At 37.3% G+C, this 15,835-nt stretch overlaps 1 protein-coding gene across 2 annotated transcripts; it reads right to left on the bottom strand.

Annotated features, from left to right (window-relative positions):
- Positions 1-930: 930 nt before the first annotated feature.
- LOC137966547 (DEAD-box ATP-dependent RNA helicase 20-like) lies at positions 931-12,311 on the bottom strand. Of its 2 annotated transcripts, XR_011116214.1 has the most exons (15): positions 11,960-12,311; positions 11,652-11,744; positions 11,330-11,494; positions 10,980-11,075; positions 9,993-10,067; positions 9,642-9,803; positions 9,142-9,222; positions 8,956-9,054; positions 5,329-5,424; positions 3,742-3,873; positions 3,563-3,637; positions 3,188-3,277; positions 3,022-3,096; positions 1,365-1,654; positions 931-1,146 (listed from the first exon to the last, which is right to left on the bottom strand). XR_011116214.1 is itself a non-coding variant. In XM_068813209.1 (14 exons), exons 1-14 carry the CDS (start codon positions 12,251-12,253, stop codon positions 1,478-1,480), a joined length of 1,710 nt encoding a protein of 569 aa, XP_068669310.1. In that variant the 5' UTR covers positions 12,254-12,311; the 3' UTR covers positions 1,209-1,477. The 2 variants fall into 2 exon arrangements, 1 of the variants encoding a protein (XP_068669310.1); XM_068813209.1 differs by lacking the exon at positions 931-1,146 and having other exon boundaries at positions 1,209-1,654.
- Positions 12,312-15,835: the final 3,524 nt, after the last annotated feature.

Genomic DNA, 15,835 nt, shown 5'->3' with positions numbered 1-15,835 from the left:
TTGATTCCTTTTCATCTTCATCTTCAATGACCTCTTTGAAAAAGTCTGGTTACTATTCTAAAAAATAGAGGAGTTGTGTGGGCGGATTCCTTCGAAGTTCAAAGCAACGTGCCCTAGTTTTCGTTTTTAGTTTTTAGAATCGTAATTGAAGAGCTAGGTGAGCCTCAATATCGTGTTCAAGAAACATTTAATAGCCTATAGGACAAGTAGTGTCAGTGTAGTGTAGTTTCTTGCTAATCAGTTCCTCTAAGGCCTGAACCCAAGACATAAGCTAAACCCAAAAAACCAGTGTACCAAAATCCTAAATCATAATGAATCTTCCAATTACATTTAAAAAAGCCCACGCCGAATCTCAAACGTAGCTTTACGCTTTCCCACAATGTTAATTATTACATTCCCCAAAACCTCGTTACATATTAATGTTAGAAAAAACCAAACAAATCAACATGGTCGCATTAAAGCCGAAACATAACATCCATAATATTTTTAAATTATACTTTTTAAGCAGAGTTTTCAGACCCACTAATCGAACCAAGATTTTTCACCGAACTGGGTCAGGTCGGGTGTTAGATTCGCCCTTTTGTTTTGGGTGAATTGCCTCCAACCCGCCCCAAGCCAGTGTCCGGTCCTGTACTCTTTTAAGAATAACATAACGTTACCCTTCAAATCCAAAACACCGGTCTGATATGATCCTATCCTTTGATAGAGCCCACACATTTAGCATCTCACACACTAAAAAATCTCATTTTCTGTAACTATTTTTATGCATAATAATGGTCAAATTCTCCAATTCTTTTCTTTTCTTTTCTTTTCGTGGGGTGCCAAACAGACCCTACGATCCTTGCCAAGCAGAATCTAAACTCCAATGCAGAACATAAAAAACACGCACTCTAGCGACCGGTAATTTGGAAAAACGCAAAACTAGGGCTCTTTGGTTAAGCCTCATTCAGACAGTTTCTGATCTAGGATAAGCTGTTCGAGTCAAGAATTTCCAATTGGACAAAAATAGAAGCCACATACCCTAGATAGGAGCAGAACTAGGAAAAGAGGTATGTCAAAAATCTGTGAATTCACTTACAAGGATATGTGAAGTGCTTTGCCATGCCCCATCCTACATATCTACCAGCACATCTACTTATAAACAACCTGCAACCATACCAATGCATGCATAATGAGCTTGAAAGTAATAAGGAATCAACTCAATGATATGACCAGTAGTGGGCGTTTCATAATCCAAAAGTTTCTACAAATCTGAGACATCTTTGCCATCCCAATAGCAGGTGTCTTAAGTGGAAAGTCTTTGACTCACAAAGTTCAGAAAGAGAAATATACGACAATAATGATGGCAACTTCTGAACTTTTACCTGTGGTAGGTTAAAGTTCTCAAAATCATCCTTGATGGTCTTGAGTATCAGAATATTCGTTTCTATGAAGAGAATTAATCCAAGTGGAAGGAAAGTCTAATTGCTTGGTTTTGTCAGTCATCCCAAGCCTCATCTGCAGCACCTTCTCTCTTCATGTTTGTTGGAGTGAACATGTATTTATACTTGTCCTCAATGTTTATGGATGCTGGTCCGTTCACGGATAGCTTAGAAAGAGCAAGCCTTGCTTCTCTATGTGCTGCTGCTGCTTCTCTCTCTTTCTTCCTTGCAACCTATTCATCAAAACTAGAAACAGTTATTTATCTCTTTAAGGTTAATAATAACAAAAATCATCACTTTATTTCTAATCCTTCACCTAGTTGAGACTCAAGTACTAAAAAACAGTTTTCTTTCTTATATTTACAAATTTTACCCCTTGTCTTGGCTCCTAAGTTAATATGTATAACCTTCATAAAATCCGTAAGTATCCACTTTTTAGAAACCTAACCAATACGCCAAAACCTCCAGAGCTGATAGAATGCCGAAAGCTAAGCCCTTAAACATATCCCTTACTAATCGACGCCCATACCCCAGGTTGGGCCCCATAGGATCATAACAACCCGCCATGTTTTAGCACTCACATCTACAATGACCCACTTTATGACGGCTCCACCTTGGACCAGGTCAACCCCCTTTTCACCTTTGAGATAGCTTTCACTCTGGTACTAGATAACTCTTTTTATAGAAACCCAAATTACCCACAAAGAACTAGGAGAAAAAGAAAAAAAATAGAAAAAGAAGGAGACGCCACCACAAAATGGAAAGTGGAGGTGGTGCCACCTCCAAGAAACAAGGGGCATGGGGCATGAGGACATAAAGGTGAAAATGCCCCACTTTTTTATAAGATAAGATTTATCCTTCTTTTTTAAAAAGAGATAAGATTTATCCTTAATTCATGTAATCTTTCGATTTCCAAGGATCTCTCCTAAATTGATGTAATCTTTATATTTTCTAGAATTTTTCCTGGATCTCTCCTAAATTGATGTAATCTTTATATTTTCTAGAATTTTTCCTTGAGTTATGTAATCCTAATTAATTAAGGAGTTTTCTAAATTGGAGTGTTGGCTGAAGGAAAAAATCAGTCGAGACTTTTCCAAAAAAAAATAATTTCTCTTTTCCCTCTCCAATTCATGCCCTAACACCTCTCATCTTTTTTCTCCTTTCTTATTCTCTCTTTTCCTGCTAGCTCCCACTCTATCTCCCCTCTTCCTCTACTTTACTTCTCTCTTTTTCCCTTCTCTCTTATTTCAACCCTATTAACCTATCTTTAACTCGTCCTTGCATTTGTAAGAAAAGATAAGGTCTTTTCACAAATGGGTTCTTATCACCTCTTCAGGAAATAGTCCAAACTTTATGTCATTTTCTGGAATATAGTGAAACATGGAGTTTGTACTAGGAAGACCTCTGCATCAAAGAGGTGGAGTGCTCCTTCCAAAATACAGATAGGCCTTCCAAATCAAAAGAAATGAATTATTCCTTTTGAAGTCTGGCAATAAAATCTAAGGTAAAAGTTCATAGATAATTTCAATTATTCAGATGATCTTGGAAGTCAGAAACTGTTTAGATACATACAAATAAAAGATTTTATCTGAAATTATACCTTTCCAGTTGCATATGCTACTGTATTTCCAGATTCTGCATCAGCAATTGCCTTCCTTATGTGTGCCACAAGGAACTAGAAGATGATACAAAAGAGAGTCAACTATCAAGAGGCAATGGAAAACACTATTACTAGAGATGCAAAGAACAGAGAAGAGTAGAAAAACCATGTCTCGATCAGTATAGAATGAAGTTGCCTGTCCTGTGGATCCAGCACGCCCTGTTCTTCCAATACGATGAACATAATCCTCCATTGTCTACCATATTAGAAAATGAAAATTTCAAGTTAAGGCACATATTGAAAAATTTAGGTAGGAAACTCTTTTTTTGAAGCAATATTCATTAAAAAGGTACTTCTCTCCAAGAAAGCATTCTGTGCTTCAGATACTTTTACCACTTCTTTTGGCAATGGAACAGAAATAAACATAACACTTCAAGCAAGAATTCTACTGATTTGTCCTCAATATAACTTAAGATAAGAAAATCTAATTAATAAGAAAAAGGGAAACCAGAGCATCTTGTAGACAGAATTGCAATCATACCTTTGGAAGATCAAGATTAACAACATGAGCCACTCCTGTAACATCCAACCCACGGGAGGCAACATCTGTCGCAACCTGCCCAATGCTTGTAACGTAAGCCACATATTTCTTTTAGCTTTCCCTGCTCACCCCTCAATGTAGCACTGAACCTAGAAAAGCTAATAAAGAGACTCACGTACCAAAATGTTAGTGAGCCCATTTCTAAAATCACGAAGAGCTGCTTCTCTTTCACTTTGACTCCGGCCACCATGCAGTGCAACTGCATGCAGCCCTTGTGCCAGTAGAGCTTCTGCCACTTCATCACATCTTGTCTGAAGAATTAGAACCATATTACACAGGATCAGCAATTACGAACATGCATGCAATTTTTTTTCTATTATACATGATTTGAATATCCTTTTAGAACAATTTTTTTTATGAGCTAGGACTATAGCATGATGCAAAATGCTATGACAGGCATTTAAATATCTTCTTCTTCATCATCTTATACCACATATTGGTAGGTCTCCTTTTTTCAAATCTTTCTCCACAACTTCCATCCATATTATTTGTGAAATCTCTATTATATCTTGCCAGTCCATCAGCAAAATGCTTCTTACAAGCGTCCCCTCATGTGTCTTTAGGTAACATTATTAAAGAATGATATAATGGTCTTGCTTGGAACAACCATGGGAATCTTCAGTATGTGAAAGAAATTTGCACAACCTGGGACATCCCCCTTTTTCTTTCTTCCCAAGAGAACTGTGAGAATGAAAGCACTCTGATCATCAATGGTAGGTTAAGAAATTTCAATTTGTGAAAATGGGTTGAATCTATAACCTGACCCAACCCATATCTGTCATACGACTATTATAGAAGCACATATCAGCCATATCACCATGGTAGTGGCATATCAGCCAATGCATACTGTTTTCTTAGTTCAGCCTTTGTGTTCACTAGGGCATCTTTATTCAAATTGAATTCAAGATGGAGCATATGGTAAGATTCTAATATGATGAAGAGAAATGGCATCTTTCAAAATATAACAGCTCTCATGCAGTTAAGAAATAGTGTGCAGCCACTCATTGGCTCAACTAGATTCATCCTCCTTAGTCAGAGTGTTAACCTTTATTGGGATGTGAGATGTCTAAGACAATGGACGCAGTATATGAAAAACGATGCATTATCCGTATACTGCAAGCTACATTTCCCACCTATCACCTGTTGAAATCATATGGTTCAGATACAACAGGTAGCTCGGTTGGTAAAGATGTCCATCTGCAACAGTCATGAACTACATCGCAAACCCTCAACAAGACAAACTTTGACAAATGAGACGGCTTTTCCTCTTTTCTCTAGTACATAAAGATGTAGATGTAAAAGTGTAAAATAAGTGAAAATTTGAAGGTAGAGAGAGAAAGAAGGAGAGAGTTGAGAGAAGCTCTTGAATGAGCTGTGTTGGGAGTCGTGCACGACCCCCAATGAGCTCCATTTCACAATTTACAAAAAATACCCCTTTTACATAAAATCACTTATTCCCTTGTATCTCCAATTCTACATTTCATTTCCTGAATATTATTTTTGAAAAACATTTCCTACGAATATAAAACTTTGTATATAGACTAAACCAAACATGCAGAGCACAATAGTGCAGTAATATAAAAATACCAAACATGTAAAAAGACCAAAATGCCCCTGAGCTGATTTCTCACAAAAGGCAACTTCATGATCAATATTTATTAAGTAGAGTACAACATCACAAAATCAACAACATGCAGATTAAATACCTTCCTTTCCACAAACACAATTGTTAGGGGTAGTGCACGTCCAGATCTTTCAGCCTGAGAAGCTTCCTCCACCAATAAAGACAAAAGCCGGTCGATCTGCAACATGATACAAAAATAAGTACCAGTGCACCAAAATATTTAATACCATCAAACTCTCCTTTGAGATTAAATATATATATATATATATATATCTGAGATCCAAGTGAAGGAAAGCCATATACTAAATAAGCATCAGTGGTACATTGGAAACGAAAAGATTAAATGAAGATTTGCAAGTATGGAATGTGAAGGTTGTTTGAATTGCATAATTAAAATAGAGAGAAAAAAGCCAGAAGAAAGAGGACAAGACAACTAAATCAGACATTGAGAACCATGCACTTTCCACCAAATGACAGATGACCAAGCGGACAAGTTGCAGAGAATGAGATGAACAAGATCAAGATCGGTGCTTCAACTCCTTGGAAGAGAGAAACCTTTCACATTTTCAACAACAAGGGATCATTAATTGGAGCTATTATTGAGAAGATGACTCAATTCTTGCTTGGCTTTCCTTCTCAATGATTTCATTATATTTACCAGTGCTGTCATCAGAAGAGATTTAAGAAATTCAGCTGGTCTATCCCCCATTACCGATATAGTCCCCCCCACTTTGACAAAAGCTCTAAGAAAAACCCTGGATCTGCTGGCTATGTAGGAGTTTAGAAATCCTCCAATGGTTCTGTCTTTATCTCCTTTTCAGGACCTTGGGTGTAACTGACACAAATGGTGCAGAAAAAAGAGCCCACAAGATGGCCATTAAGATTTTCAAAAAAAAAAAAAAAAAAAAAATCTTTATGGCTCTCTAGTTTTTTGAAGATGATTCTACGCTCGTTGAGGACTGGTGCAGTGATAACTCTGACCTTCCGTGGAGGTTCTGGTGGCAGCTTTGAGGGATTCAAGACATTGTTTGGGATTTTCATGTTTCTTGGTCACACATCCATAGCTTGGAAGACAGCGACTGTGATGCAGACGAGGTTGCTACAGGAGGGGTATAACCTCCGGCACCTTGCTGTGCATGTGTTATGGTCCCTTGCCATGGATCTAGTAACTCGGCGTGGAAGTGGTGAATCCAGAATGTGAAAGACGAGTTCAGCACTGGTAGGTGCTGCTGCTCTCGGTAAGAGGTATAAGAAACTCTTATTGAACTCGGAAAAGGAGATTAATGGCCCCTTGCTGCTCACGGAAAGAGAGGATTTTTAGCCTCTTGCTGTTCACGGTAAGGTTGTAGAGAACAAGAATGATCAAAAGGGATAAGAGAGAAATCAGATTCAAGAGGGAACCTGGACCTAGAGCTCGTCAATGAGAACTCCAAACCCTAGAGCTCGTCAATGAGAACTCCAAACCCTAGAGCTCGTCAAGTAGAACTCTTAACCCTGTTTAACCTAAAATCAGACTTGTCTTCTCTTCATTCCTCTGCCCTCTAAATAGAGTTTAGGGTTTAATAATTACAATTCTGCACCTGCGGCATCTTGCCTTAAACAACTAGTGAAAAATATAACTTAAAAGTAATATAAAATATGAAACTAAAAGCAATTAACTCAGTGAGTCAGTGGCGCCTCCTTTGGGTGACTCGGTTAGCTAGTGAGTCCTCAACAGCATGTTGCCCTATGTATCTTTTCTAGTTAATCTTGTATCTAGGCTTCCGGCCAGCTTGTATTCTCTTTTGTTTGCTATAAGTTTAGCCAGCCAAAAGAGGACTAGACAAATCTTAATACAGTGGAGATTTTGAACTGTTAGAGACCATTGTTCTAGATGAAAACAACATTCACTTTCTGCCTAGTCAAAGATGACCAAGTAAACAAGTTGTGGAAAAGGAGATGTCAAGGATCAAACTTGGCATAAGTGACTAATGTGATGAATTATGAATTTATATCAATTCATCCTTCTCTGCCTTCTCATGGATGAGTAAAGCACAGAGGAACGCTGGAAGAAGAACAGTGGAAAAAGAACAAAAAAGGAAACAGTTTTATTGTGGAGATGAATTAGGCACATTTTAAGGATAGTTTCTTCAAATGAAACTTAAATAGGGTTTTTACAAGTGCAAAAACAATTCATTAATGAAAAATTACAGTATAAAGCAATTGAGAATTTCCTAAAATTCTAAAAATATACATCATTACTAATCAACCCAACCTGGAATGAATCAGTGTGACTCTTGGATTCTTCAAGACATCTTAAAGAAAAAAAATAGTTGACAGGAAAATAATACTTAGCTAACCCACAGCTAGAGCTTATAATGAGCATCTTGATTCCTTGAGACCTTTTAATGAATAAACTTCAAATGTATTATGACCAAGACAATAGAAAGCCCACTACAGTGAGCTACAGAACGTCCTATTTGATATAACTAGCACCTGATATGGGAGTACAACAAAACCCAAAAAGCAACTCATGTTAAGAAACTTCAAACCTATTCTTAAAATAAATTAATAAAAAGAAACTTCAAACCATCTTAGACAATACAAGACAATAGATGTCCACTAAAACATGAGTGCAACTTCTCATTCCCATGAAACCACATCTTGGGCACAAGACCCCACCCAAAACACTACACATGCTTGGACTACAGCAAATAAAGCAGTACTCTAAGGATTAACAAGTATTTTCAACCAAAACAACTACAAAATGGCCTACATACCACTGAAACCAGGCATGAACACACATTTGTATTTTAAATTCATGCCTATATACCCTTGTGACATCACCAAAATTACCAACATACTCTCTACTAAGTAAAACCAGGTAACTTTAACATTATCATGTAAAAAAACATAAATTTATTCATCTTGTGCAGTGGGCACAACCCGACCAGAAGCGAAAACCCTGCAGAGGGGTTTTAAGTTTCACCCCACAGGTCAAGGATAGATTCGGGATTGGAACAAGTTTTACCGAACCCGACCCCACCTCACCCTAACCTGACCTAGACCTTAAACCTGAACTAATTAACTTATATAGCTTTCTTTAAAATTATAATTATATATATATTTAAAAATAAAAAGAGAGAACTACTTTAATCTTAATCTTTGGGAGATTTTTTATTATTCTTTATTTATACAATATAATAAATTTTTATATAGATTATTTTTTTAGAATTTTTGTGGTAGATTGGGGCATGGGCTGAAGCGAGCATGGGTCAGGGATCAGGTCAACTACAGAATCAGGGTTGTGGGACAGGTTTTTTTCAGGTTCGCGTTTTGGGGCCGGAGTCAGGTTCTCAAAAACCTGCCCTGTGCCCACCCCTAAGTAAGACCATCTTACTTCCAGTTGAAAAAACGATATGGGACCCATTATTATGTGCAATTATGTGGGCCCCATTCCCAACATTAATTGCGAGACTTAGACGCAGAAAAGAAATATGAGCCACTTAAAATACAATAATGTAATCTAATATAAGTAACATAACAGATCAGAATATACCGAGAACAAAATAAACTCAACGGTAACTCAAGGTCCCTGGTGATAAATATTAAACCTTTATACAGACAAGTAAAGACAAACAAATTTACAACAAGTACTTCCCTTTAACCTAGAAACCAGGCCAGAAATAAAAAAAGAATGACCTTCATGGACATTAAGAAGGAAGCTAACCTTTTCATTTTCAGCAACCTTCTCCAAGACTTGTGATACATTAGCTGTTGGACTACTCACTTTGCCAACCTTCACTTGCACAGGTTTTTTCAGGTACTCCTGATTGCATAGATTTTGTCAGACTATAAATTTTGAGAATATTTTACATATCACAAACAAAAGTTCAAGATTATCCATCAACATTACCTGTGCTAGTGCTTCAATTTCTACCGGCATGGTTGCACTAAACAACAAAGTTTGATGATTTACAGGAAGATTACACATCACCTAGAAAAATCAATGCTGCTGTTATTCCTATAGTTTTCCAAAAATACATAATCATGTAATTACATGAAGACTAATTTTCTGAGGATACAGAACAGATTGAACAAGGGTTTAGAAGCATTTTCTTTAATAGTTCATTATTAGTTCAGGTTAATTGGTTTAGAAGCATTTTCCTTAGTGCTTCATTATTAATTCCAATTAATTTCATTCTTTCCCTGTCCACTTCAGCTTTTTTTAACTAAAATTATTCCACCACAGCCTTATTATAAAGATAATACTCACAAATACTAAAATATATTAGTTGGTCCACCCAAGTAAAGATCCCGAAGAAAATGAACAAGCAAACAAATATTGTATCACACTGTTTTTTTCTTTTTTTCTTTTTTTGAATGTACTCTCTTACCAATATTGCCAAATATTACCTCTTGGATCTGTGGCTCAAAACCCATGTCCAGCATTCTATCAGCTTCATCTAGAACAACAAATGAAATCCTTGAAAGGGAAGTATTCCCCTGCTGCAAATGATCAATAAATCTTCCCGGTGTAGCAACCACAATATGAACTCCTGCTCGGAGGTCAGATCTCTGCCACGGAATTGAAACAACTAAGTTCCACAACCCAGTGAAATTTGTGACATGATGTCAATTGGTGGTAAAGTAGTAAAGTCTGAACCTCAAAACAGATGATGGCACTGTTTGAGGAAGATCCTAAAGATGTTATTAAAAAATCAGAAAATCAAGGACAAATCTTAACTAACAGTTCAATACTGATACCTGCTCAGCTATATTTGTTCCTCCCACAACAATAGCAGTTCTAAACGATTCAAGGGACCTACTAAATGCCTTAACCTGGAAGGGAAAAAAAGAGTGAATAGAACATCATAGGAAAAAAAAACACTTATCACAAAATTGACTTTGTCAAGACAAAATGCACATCTACTATTTAAAGGATATTCTGTTTCAACCCTGACTTTCTCACAGAAAACATAACCCTAATGAGATACACCACAACCAAATGTACAACCAGAACCTGTAAATACCAAGAGGCATAAATGACTTCCACATTTGATTTTCCAGGGAAAATGACCTTCACTAAACTGCATGAATAACTTAAATATTACATATAAAACGAACTTATCATGCAGGAAATCCCCTTTTTTCCCGAGGCAGCCTAACAATAGAATATCTCATGTGACTGCTGCCACACTCATTGACATATGGACTCAAGGTAAATATTTATCCTGAAGGAACAAAAGGATATCAACATTGCCTATATTTCGGCAATAGTCTAAAGAAGTTTTTGTTGCTAATCAACTTTTTTTATGATAACCATAAACATGTCTTTGGGAATTAATAAGGAAACTACTCCACTTACAAATAGAGCAGACAAAACTTAGGCAAACAGAAGCATAAAATTATTGGAATCTTTGAACAATGTCATGAAAAGGATGTCACTCTTCTATAACATGCAATTCGAGCATTTTCCATTTGGCCCCTATATGTAACAAGTTCAGATTTTGAACTCTGACATAATGCAACATGCAGTATCTACTAAGGTGCAGGAGTTAGACACCAACTGAAGAAAAAGTTCCATGAGTAACTAACACGCAATAGCTGTGCCACTATCTCCTATGCAGCTTGACCTAAATATTTAAATGACCTCATTGTGACTTTTATACAGCAGTAGTGAAGAAGCACTCTATTGCAGCATTCGGCAAAAACATCATTTTATCTACCATACCATGGTAAAAGTGAACTCACTTCTTTCTCTATTTGTTGGGCAAGCTCTCTTGTAGGAGCTAGTACCAATGCCAATGGTCCATCACCACGCCGAACAGGTGGTTGAGCCAAGCAATGCTATAAAAGTAAGTATAATCACCAGTTCGTACATCATTCAAAGAAAATCATTAATAAAATCAAATGTAACATGTTGGCATTTTTTTAGTAGAAATAATGCTTCAAATACTTAATTATCTCCTTTGAAGCAGTAAGGATGTACTAAAAGAATCAAATAAACAATTCAATAAATTAAACAAATATTCTGAAAAGAATTACCGAAACAAGTACCTATAATTAGCGAATAACAAAATACTAGAAAGAAGAGGCAAAACCTGAATCATAGGAATTGCAAATGCTGCAGTCTTTCCGCTCCCAGTCTCAGCACAGCCCAAAAGATCCCTCCCGCAAAGAGCAACAGGCATTGCCTGAGCCTGGATAGGCGTCGGCCTTGTGTATTCATGAAAAGCAATATCCTTCATAATGTCGACGTGCAAACACTGAACAACGACCAATAAATTAATTTTAATAAATAGATGAAAAGTCAATAATAAATTTCAGGCGTGAAACGAAAAATGGAACTTCCGTCTTCCAATCAATGTTGTTTATATTGGTCAAGTATCGCAAATTTCGTGTTAGAAAGGAGAAGTAATTCACCATATCAGTAAATGTCTCAATAGGCGCAGGAGCAGTCTGAGAATCCGGAGCAACAGCAACATCAACATTAAGCCGCATCCGAACCTCTTCAATCTGTAGCCGCAAAAGCCAAAAAAAAAAAAAACATTCACACAAATCACCAAAATGCGGACTCACACCGACCCCACACTCATCCATTCCACCACACAACTCCACCAAACCAAAAACAAACCCAAACAACACCACCGCCCGCATCCACGCGTCCACCAAAACCTCATCACACAACAAAATCAACTCAGACCGACAAAAACCGAGTCAGCACCACCAACCTGTTCAGGTTTCAGCCGAAACACCCTCTCCGACGGCTTCCATTGCTCGAAAACCGGCTCTGGCACGGCAGCACTCCGCGACTGCGCAGCAAAATTCGCGACACGCCGGGCGCCCGCATTACCGGACGAGAATTTAGATTGGGAGACATTAGGGTTTTGCGAGGAGATCTTTTGATCGTTTTCGCAGCCGTCCGAGTTCGACCTGGCGTTAGAGCGGACGGAGTTGTTGGAAAGCGCGTCAAGCGATGGAGCTGCTGCGGAAGCAGCTCGGAGGTGAGGAGGGACGTAGGACATGGAAGGCTTTTTCTCCTGCGCTTTTCTGCAGAAAACAGAGAGCAAACGGGAACTAATGCTGGAGTGAGAGTTTATATACGAGTCAGGAGATTGGATGCTGCGGAGATCTTTTAAAAGCAGATGAGACTTAGCTCCGTCGTGCATAATTTTTGCGTTTTGAATCGGAAGGTCGAGTCTATTGGTACAAACGGGCTCGGATTCAGGTACGAGTGATAAACTGACCATAGAAAATCCGATTAGCATCACCTAATATTGCGTCGCACCATCAAATATGGTATCAAAACCCTACCCTAAACCCTAAACCATAACCCTTAAACCCAATCTTAGTTGCATGTATGGATATCATATCTGATCTGAGTTAGACCCCCTTAAGTTCAAGTCTTATTTAGATTTATTTTTCAATCGGTTAGATTTACATTCAAATCCACATAAAAAATGTTAGGCAGGTTTAACTCTGTCAATATTAGACTTAAGTGGGATTCAGTTCGGATTTAGGCTTCATTGTTCTTCAAATATTGGTTTCAAAAACCTAATTTTTTTCATATACGAACGAACCATCTAAAGACTAAAAATCCATAAGCCTAAAATTTATATGCCTAACATCAAGTCAAACCTTAATTCGATTTAGATTCCTACCCTTTTCAAACAATACAAAAAATGGTTAAGTCCTAAATCAAGATACCAAAAATCTAGTATAATATATTATTTTGGATTCCTAATACATATCGAATACTTCAAAATTTGATAGTTTCAACACATCAACTAGTGTTCTTGTTGAGTTAATTCCTAGTTGTTTGAGATAATTTGTATCACTTTTGCAATTATGTGTGTCCTCATTGTTGATTTATTCGATTGTCTTCTTTGACAGGGTGAGGGTTTTATTCTTCAATTTTTCCTGTGAAAAATGGGGAATTTTAATTTTTTCCACAAATAAATTGCGCTTAACAACAAATTACTATTCTCATAATTAAAAATAGTGTACAAGTCACTAGGATTTGTTATAACCCTCCTTTGAGAAAGCTACATAGATGACATAGATGATACCAATCAATTTTTCTTTGAATTTTGGATTCTCCTTTTTTGTGCATCATTTTTTCTTTTTTAGTTTCATTCACATTTTAGTTTTGGTAATCTATCTACCCAATCTTAGGTGTATTGACATTTATTATAGCTTCCATATGATACCTCGTTAATAAATTGAACTACTCTGAGTGTATTCATGCCAACAGGAAATCATAAAAAAAATTACTATCAATTTTTTTTATTTGACTGAAATTTTATATATGGTGTTTGTCCTAGGTTTTCTGTTTTTGGGGTCGGAGAAATTTTGTTTTGATACTTTTTATTTTTAAAAATATATAAAAAAGATAATAAATAATTTTTCTATTGCTATGATAGAAATCTATATATGTGAATTATAAAACTAAGAAGTAATAAGTGGTTATTTATAAAAAAAATATTTATTTATAGTATGAAAATAAATATTATGATTAAAATTTTATTTTTCTATTAATTTTTTTATTAAATAATTATTTAAATGAAAATTTTTCCATCAATGGTGAGAAATCGTCAATCTGATAATTTTAATAAATTTTAACTAAATAAACCCCATTTATAAAAAAAAGTGTCATTCACCTGGTCTGTCCAATTGAGAACTCTTAAACCCTAAAACCTAGCCCTGTACTCTTATGAACCCTCTTGTCAAGTTTTAACCTGTAACGAGTGCAGTGCATGCATGCAGATGATGACACTGTTGCTCTCTGAAAGAAAGAGGTGCTGTGTATCAGCTCTCCATCAAAAGTTATTAGTCTTCATGGGTGCTCCCCAGCAACTTCGCCTCGCAGATGGCCGTCGCGAGCTCGTCTCCCACCGGAGCGTTGTGACTCTTGGAAATTCTCCTCTGGACATCCCTCTGTATACATGTTACCGTGCTCCACCTTCAACAAGCGATTGCATTTCCAAAAATTTCCTTTCATCGGTAAAGAACCAGATAATGGAAAATGAGGTTTGTTTGGTAATGGAACAGAAGATGAAGAAGAAGGATGACCTCGTACTAGGTATCGCAAAAGAACTTTCCATTGATTGATCTGTACACGGAGCCTGCGAGGGCGAGAACGTATTAGGTAGGTGCACAAGGATGACACTTTCAACGAATTAGACATGATTCTTCTATTGGTGCTTAATTATTCTCCGAATTTTGGTCGAGGAATCGTGAGGATGAAACAGTGAGGACGGAGGAGTAACTAGAATTGATAAATCGAAGGGGGGGGTGGGGGGAATTGGGACCCAAATAGGAGGGAGCTCTGCAGGAGTCGGCTGGCCTTGTAGGTGTTGTTGGATAGAGCTGCTAAGGCGATGTTCAGGATGACTGCCACTGATGCAGATAAGATGCTTGCCATAATGACGTTTCGTAGGCTTTGAACTGCTAAGGTTCCCTTCTTCTCCCTGCTCTGCGGCGGTCCTTGCACATGACAGAAAGACACCCGTTAGTCCAGATTTCAAAGCTGAGATTGATCGGTGGAGGTAAACTTTATCGTTTGGGCTTCCAAACTTTATGCGAGAAAGAGAAATTTTATGTTATCTTGTGAAAGATTACGAGTCCAGGCCATGACTACAGAGGACAATCCTCATATAGGTCATCAAACTAGCCTGTACAAGAAAATGGGTAATTCATTTCTCGCAGCTGGGTATGGACATCAGGATAACACTCTGTTTGTTTTTTTGGTTACTGAATATGAAATCGGAAGAAGACAACATCAGAATTTAGAACTTGCTCAGTTTGCTGGTATTTAGTTTAATCCCAACTAGTTGGTCTGCAGTTAAAACAAGATCTAAATGGAAGTATTCATGAAACACCCATGAGTTACATTCAGGGGTTGGTAGGCATCTTGCCAAGACGGCTCATGTATAGGGCAAGATGGGTAATTCATTTCTCGCAGCTGGGTATGGACATCAGGATAACACTCTGTTTGTTTTTTTGGTTACTGAATATGAAATCGGAAGAAGACAACATCAGAATTTAGAACTTGCTCAGTTTGCTGGTATTTAGTTTAATCCCAACTAGTTGGTCTGCAGTTAAAACAAGATCTAAATGGAAGTATTCATGAAACACCCATGAGTTACATTTAGGGGTTGGTAGGCATCTTGCCAAGACGGCTCATGTATAGGGCAAGACTTCTTAGATTTTCAAGGAGGCGAGACGCCTCACCTCCTATACAAAATAAACTATGTGTAATGTTACACTTGGGACACCTCCATGATAACCCCAAGACATCTCGGAATTTAACAGGGATGAGACATCTCAGTCCCCGAATTTACCCTTGAAGAATCTTATCAGGAATTCCCAGTTCAAAATTGAATGAAGATTACCTGCAGTATGTGAAGATCCAAATCTTTTCTTCTCACAAAATCTGCTTCAATGGTTGTCCCTTGCTGCTTGTTCTTGAAACTGTTCCATAGGAAAAATCATCCCATCGTGGGGCAAATACCTAGTGGCACCAAGAGAAGGTCACAAAAGTATTTGCTCAGAGCCATCTTTCATGGAAGGATATGGGGTTGGTGATCTGTCCCTAAATTGTATGA

Source organism: Aristolochia californica, unplaced genomic scaffold, assembly GCF_029961685.1.
Source record: "Aristolochia californica isolate CCGP_79_NKW_82.1479 unplaced genomic scaffold, dmAriCali1.0.hap1 SCAF_5, whole genome shotgun sequence".
Lineage (NCBI taxonomy): Eukaryota > Viridiplantae > Streptophyta > Magnoliopsida > Piperales > Aristolochiaceae > Aristolochia > Aristolochia californica.
This window is presented reverse-complemented; position numbering and strand designations above follow the sequence as displayed.

Bases quoted from the DNA above. Each gene is read 5' to 3' on its own strand.
- LOC137966547 (XM_068813209.1), bottom strand. From the start codon at position 12,253: ATGTCCTACGTCCCTCCTCACCTCCGAGCTGCTTCCGCAGCAGCTCCA. The intron at 11,495-11,651 runs GTGAATTACTTC...GTCGTTGTTCAG, and splicing joins TTGAGACATTTACTGATATG to TGTTTGCACGTCGACATTAT. The intron at 10,068-10,979 runs GTGAGTTCACTT...TTTCCCTTCCAG, and splicing joins CCCAACAAATAGAGAAAGAA to GTTAAGGCATTTAGTAGGTC.